General features: G+C 31.7%; 1 protein-coding gene across 1 annotated transcript in view; it reads left to right on the forward strand.

Moving 5' to 3' along the window:
* Positions 1-4,487: 4,487 nt before the first annotated feature.
* Positions 4,488-6,366, forward strand: part of LOC107866217 (endoglucanase 4) — a 6,201-nt gene continuing 4,322 nt past the window's right edge. The window contains exons 1-5 of the mRNA XM_047410271.1: positions 4,488-4,990; positions 5,252-5,659; positions 5,800-5,892; positions 5,986-6,153; positions 6,261-6,364. Of these exons, the coding sequence (XP_047266227.1) occupies positions 4,727-4,990; positions 5,252-5,659; positions 5,800-5,892; positions 5,986-6,153; positions 6,261-6,364 (1,037 nt within the window). The 5' untranslated portion in view covers positions 4,488-4,726. The remainder of the gene's footprint in view (positions 4,991-5,251; positions 5,660-5,799; positions 5,893-5,985; positions 6,154-6,260; positions 6,365-6,366) is intronic.

Raw genomic sequence — 6,366 nt, forward strand, 5'->3', positions numbered from 1 at the left:
TTTCACCAAGTATACTAAATGAAATTATCCAGTCATTTTGGTGTGGTAAAGGATAGATTGAAACATTATATGTCTTCAACACAGTTTTTGGCTTATACAAATCACAACAGTATGATCCCTTTTGAAAATTCTTGTTGTCCAACACTGCTTAAGCATGTGCACATGGTATCTCATTGAGTTAAAATGCATTACATGAGCATGTTTTTTCTTGAGGAAAATAATGGAGTGCTTTATTTATCGTGTACCGTGTACACATATTCTGTGGTTGGTACAACCTGATATCAAAAAGATGAAAAAGAAATATGTAAACGCGCTACTACAAAAAAATACAAACTATATTTTTTGATATGTTGTAACCACACCAATATATGCATTTTTTCTACACAACTATACATTTACATATGTATTTAATACAAATAAATTCTAAAAATATTATTATTTCTTAATGCAGAGTTTTTTATTTATTTATAGACATTGCTGCATATGCAGTGTTTTGATTTTGTAATAAAATACATATGCAGAATACATTATATTTATTGATCTTCTAAATACATATGCAATGGTAAGATTTTCAATACTAAAATACATATGCAGTGTACACAATATGTTTTTTTAATTTTATGTCGTATGTGTTTTCATTAATTTAGAACTGAATGCAAGTAATTGTATTACTTATGTTTTCATAAGTATAAATTTCACAAATCTAAAAGATCATACCGTCATACGAGTGTACAAAGCCTCGTTCTCTTTGAGTATGTCATTAAATTTTTCAATGAGTATTGTGAATGTATATGAAGCCTTCTTCCTATTTTTGCAATTTCATTTTTCAAACAGCAATCGTACTTCTTCTAGAAAATCATAAATTGACAGTTCTCTAACTGATACAAGTACTCTATTTATTGACTCAACAATGTTTGAAGTTAAAGTCCATCCTCGGTAAACTGTTGCATAGGACCTAGCCCACTTTTCGTAACCAGATAATTTCAAATATTTTTTTTACCTTAATATCAACTGCCTCAATATTTTTCATTAACATGTGAAATTCTGACTTTGTATGTGTTTTTGTCATTGTATAAAGGATCTCTGATAAAGTTTCTTCATGTTCCCCCATAGATGCCACATACATGCATAATGTGGAAATATCTTTGTACACATTACCAACAACCTTTATGATGCTTGGATTTCGATCAGATACAATACACATGTTTTGTCTTTTTCTGTACGCTTCTTTTAGATTCTCAAAGAACCAAGTTCGATATGCATCGTTTTTAGAATCAAGCACACCATATGCTAAAGGAAATATATGACCTGTATTTATAAATTCATTTTGTGCAGTCAGATATAAATACATATAGTAACTGCATATGTATTTATTAAAACTATAGATCCAAAAAACTGTATATTTTACCAAAGAAATAGTATCAATTACATATACTAAAATGTAAATGTATATCACAAACATGCATTATCAATTATACATGTTTCATTAATGAAATTCTAAAAATATATGTATTTTTATACAGATATGTATATATCAGAAAGAGATTTGTATTTTCAAGTGATATGCAGAAATACATATAAACATACGAGCTGGTCTACAATGTAAATATAAAATGATACTAACCTGCTCCATCCATCGTACATGTAGTTACAAATGTCCCAGTATACCTTCCACTCAGATGACTACCATCAACAATTACGATAGGTCTACAATGATCGAATCCTTTAATAAATGCACGAACAGCTATAAATACGTACAAGAACTGATTCTCATCCGTCTCCTTTATTCTTATATGTGACTTAGGATAGGTATTGTTCAAAACATATAAGTAGGATGGTAATTTCTCGTAAGATGCTGATGGCTTACCCCTCAACTCTTCTAACGCTCTTTCCTTGGCCCTTCAATATAAAATGTATGTCAAATCCATACCAAAATCTTTCTTTATATATTTTTTATTTTGGTCGCACTGTATTTTCATTTGTGATTTTTGAATTTTTGTTTAACCATACCACCTATCAACATACTAGTAGCATGCACCTTTGGATAGACCTTGTCCTTCACTGGGAAAGTATGTTGAGGTATGAATTTTCTTATTCTAAACATTCCAGAATCTTTCATACCAGATGTACGACATAAAAAATCACAGTTTTCTGATTTGCAAACCAATGTATAACTGCATGCAAGATATTTTAATACTATCAAAATACATATCCAAACTTATTTTAAACATGAACAAAATAATATAAAATGTACGTACCATTTCTTACTTGACCTTTCACTTCGCGGTTGAAATTTCTCCCTAGTTGTATAATCCTTCATGACCGACTTTAATTTTTTTTTTCGTAAAGTAAACCTTGTCTTCCTCAATATGTTTGTGATATGGGTCTGATATAATCACCCGAACTCTATCCATCTCAAATACATCTAAGGCTATTGTATTTTTAGAAACCACCAAAACTCCTTCATTAGATGTATTTAACACTGTTTGTAAATTGTTACAGACGTCTCTTCTTTCAACAACGCATACAAATGAACTTGCAAAGCTGCTTCCTACAACTTTCTCCAAAATGCGTACATATAACGGAAGACAATTCATGTCTTGTATCTTTTTTTTTCTGCAAAATAAACACCTTCAAACCCATTTCATTATGTATTTATATTTTTCCTGCATTACCAGTGATTTGATATTCCATTAAAATACATTTGCTGGTTAAGTCCACATTTAAGTGAGATGCCAAAACATCGTGTAGCTTAATGAATGATGTTGTGCTCAACAGTATAGCATCAGTGACGTACTCTTCGTAGTTTTTTTCATACGTCCACCTTCCTGAGTGCTTCATAAGAACTGATACGCTTCTCATTTCTAACTGATTTAACCCAAAATTTACAAATATACATATTTATAAGATTTCAATTTTACAACATACACTTTTCCAAAGAAAAAACTAAAACACAATATTTCAGTTATAAACGTAAAGTAAGTTACACAGCTAACAACTACAATCAAAAATACATTTACACTACATTTGTTAAACTTGAAATACAAACAAAGCAAAAGTTTCCAGCCATAATAAAATTTTAAAATTTTCTGTTCAACGTTAAATACAATCAAATCCAAAATCACCAGAATCGAACACAACCAAAACATATATAAAAGAACTTTTCAAATATAAAGATATACTCTCAAATTTCGTCAAGCAAAAGTTCAAAAGAAAAAAAGAATTTCATTAGCTAAAAAAAAACTGAATTCTATCAGTTTTTTTTCTATCAGTTCATATCAGCCTACAACAACAATAAAAAAATACATTTACAAAACATTTGTTATACTTAACTTAGAACCAAAGTAAAGTATTCCAGGCTAAATACAATGACAAAGTATGTGTTCAACGTTAAATACAATCAAATACAGAACTTCCAGATTCGAACACAACTAAAACATATATAAAAGATCTTTTCATATATACAGATATACTCTTAAATTCAGACAAGCAAACCTACGAAAAAATAGAATTTGATCAGCTTGAAAAACTGAATTCGATCAGTTTTTGTTCCAGCAGTTCAAATTACTATTGCACATATTTTAAATCGCAATTTTTTTTAGAAAATATTCATAACGATTTTACGACGAAGTGAAAAATTTCAACAAAGCATCCCAATTAGATCAATAGAAAAAACGATCAAAATAACAAAAATGTTCCGAAAAAAAATCTGATTTAATACCTTCAACAACAGTTAAGCACGAATTTTCAACCAATAGTTGAATTCCAAAATATTATACAGAAGAAGGTAATGTTGATCGTTGAATTAAAAGAAACTTATTGTTCAAACTGATATTGAACAACAAAAAATACACTTGAATTTGATTGTTTAATTAGAGCGAAAGTGAAGATTCAACTTAATTTGAATTGATATTTTTTTTTTTTGAATGAACACATTTCTGAAACTGCTTTTTGAATTTGAATAGGGTTGTTAGCAAATAACGAAAAACGCGTGATTAATGAGGTTTTAATGGGATTGTAATCTTAATAGTTAATTTAAGGTAATGTTACCATATTTAAATCAGTTAATTATGGACAGTAAAAATATTTGTATTTTTATAACAACAGTTTGCAAAAATACAATATACAACTTGCTAGATTATGTAATTATAAAAGTGTTGCTATGAATCTCATAATTAAGGTGCTAAGTATGTTATTTCTGAATTTTGCCCCTTACTTAAAACGAGGGTATACACTATATATTATGATGTATTATTGTTCATGAGGTAGTACTATGCAAGTTGCTATCCGTAACCTCACCAAGTTGATGAAATTAAAAAAAAAAAAAAAAAAAAAAAACATGTCCTAGCTAGCGTGCCAGCCTCTTGCTCATAAAGGTAGCTTCATGTATACTTTCGTATTATATGAGACGCGCCATAATACTGATGTTTGTAATTGTGTACAATATCATAAAGATGTCATTAATATATGAATATGGTACACAAAAATGGTAAACTAGCTTGTAATGTACATACCCACAGAAATTTTTGCCATCCCCTGGAGACTTCAATAGGAGATCATTAGTCTACTTTTGTAGAATGAACTTGTAATTCCAAAGCTTGCTTTTTCCTATCTTTATGGAAAAGCATTCTAGGAATTGAAGATGTTCTTTTGGACAAGAATATATATATATATATATATATATATATGATGTCAAATAATAGTTTCTGGCAAATAAACAACAAACATGATCGTACCAAGACAAATAGTGAGAAAGATGATTGGCAGCGGAAAATATACTATTAATTGTCTGATGCTAAGGACAATAGTAGCAATATTTGCCTTCTTGACAGCAACGGTTGTGGCAAATAAGGTTCCTAATCCTAATTATGCTGATGCCTTAACAAAGAGTATTCTCTTCTTTGAGGGACAACGGTCTGGTAAATTACCTCCTAACCAGCGCATGACTTGGAGAAAAGATTCAGCTCTTCTTGATGGAGCTGACAAGGGTGTAAGTACATGCAAAATATATGATACCCCCTCTTATCTCAATTTATGCGTGCTCTTGTATTCCAACAGCTTAAGACATGTTTAAGAACACATGATTCAAATGACACACTATATACATCTTTAGTTTAAGACCACAAGATTTAGAAGTCTTTTTTGTTTTCTTGAATTCTGATTGACAGAGTATAACAATCTGTCCCCGTTGTTAGTACAAAACTACAAACACATATTGCATCAGTTTTAAAGAAACAAGAATCTTTTTCAGGTGGATTTGGTAGGTGGGTACTATGATGCTGGTGACAATATGAAGTTCCATTTTCCAATGGCTTTTACAACAACCATGTTGGCTTGGAGCGTCGAGCAGTTCAAAAGTTCAATGGGACCAGATTTGCAACATGCCATGGAGGCTATAAGGTGGTCCACGGATTATTTCTTGAAGGCCACAAACATTCCCAATGTGGTATATGCACAAGTAGGTGACGCGGAGGGCGATCACAACTGCTGGGAAAGGCCTGAAGATATGGACACTCCTCGTACCGCTTTTGCAGTTACTGCACAAGCTCCTGGTTCTGAAGTTTCTGCTGAGATCGCTGCTGCTCTAGCTGCGGCCTCCATAGTTTTTAAGCCTACTGATCCCACATATGCCAGATCTCTTGTCAACAGAGCTGTCCAGGTAACAATATGCTACTTGTCATAACCACTCTTATTTGGAACCAAAGGAAGTATTATTAATAAGATAAACATAGTATTCCTTGTTGGTACTATCAAACAGTTGAGGTGATAATAATACTATTGTTTTTGTGCGGATTTCAGGTTTTTGGATTTGCGGATAAATACAGGGGATCTTACAATGACAGCATAGGACCTTGGGTGTGCCCATTCTATTGTAATTACAACGGATATAATGTAAGTACATATGAAGGCTAAATAGTCTTCAAATAATTGTCATTCAGCAAGTTCTTCAAGTCCTAATTGACAAGGATGATCCAAATTGAACAGGATGAATTGCTTTGGGCTGCAGCCTGGCTCCTCAGAGCTACAAAAAAGCCTATGTATTGGAACTACGTTAAGCAAAATATCATAAACTTCAAATCAGACATGGAAAGTGGCTTATCAGAATTTGGATGGGATGCCAAGCATGCTGGAATCAGTGTACTTATCTCCAAGGTTTATTCACTAGCTAAACCAGACTTATATTTATTTTGCGTAAATAGTTACTTCTCTATGTCTTTGATTCAATCTAACACCTTTCACTTTGATGGATATTATTGCAGTTTGTTCTCGGTAAACCTTTAAATGAAAAACCCTTCCTTCCATACGCTGATACATTTGTCTGCAGTGTATTGCCTGAATCTCCCACCAATACAGTCAGATACACTC

The sequence above is a fragment of the Capsicum annuum genome, chromosome 3 (genome assembly GCF_002878395.1).
Source record: "Capsicum annuum cultivar UCD-10X-F1 chromosome 3, UCD10Xv1.1, whole genome shotgun sequence".
Lineage (NCBI taxonomy): Eukaryota > Viridiplantae > Streptophyta > Magnoliopsida > Solanales > Solanaceae > Capsicum > Capsicum annuum.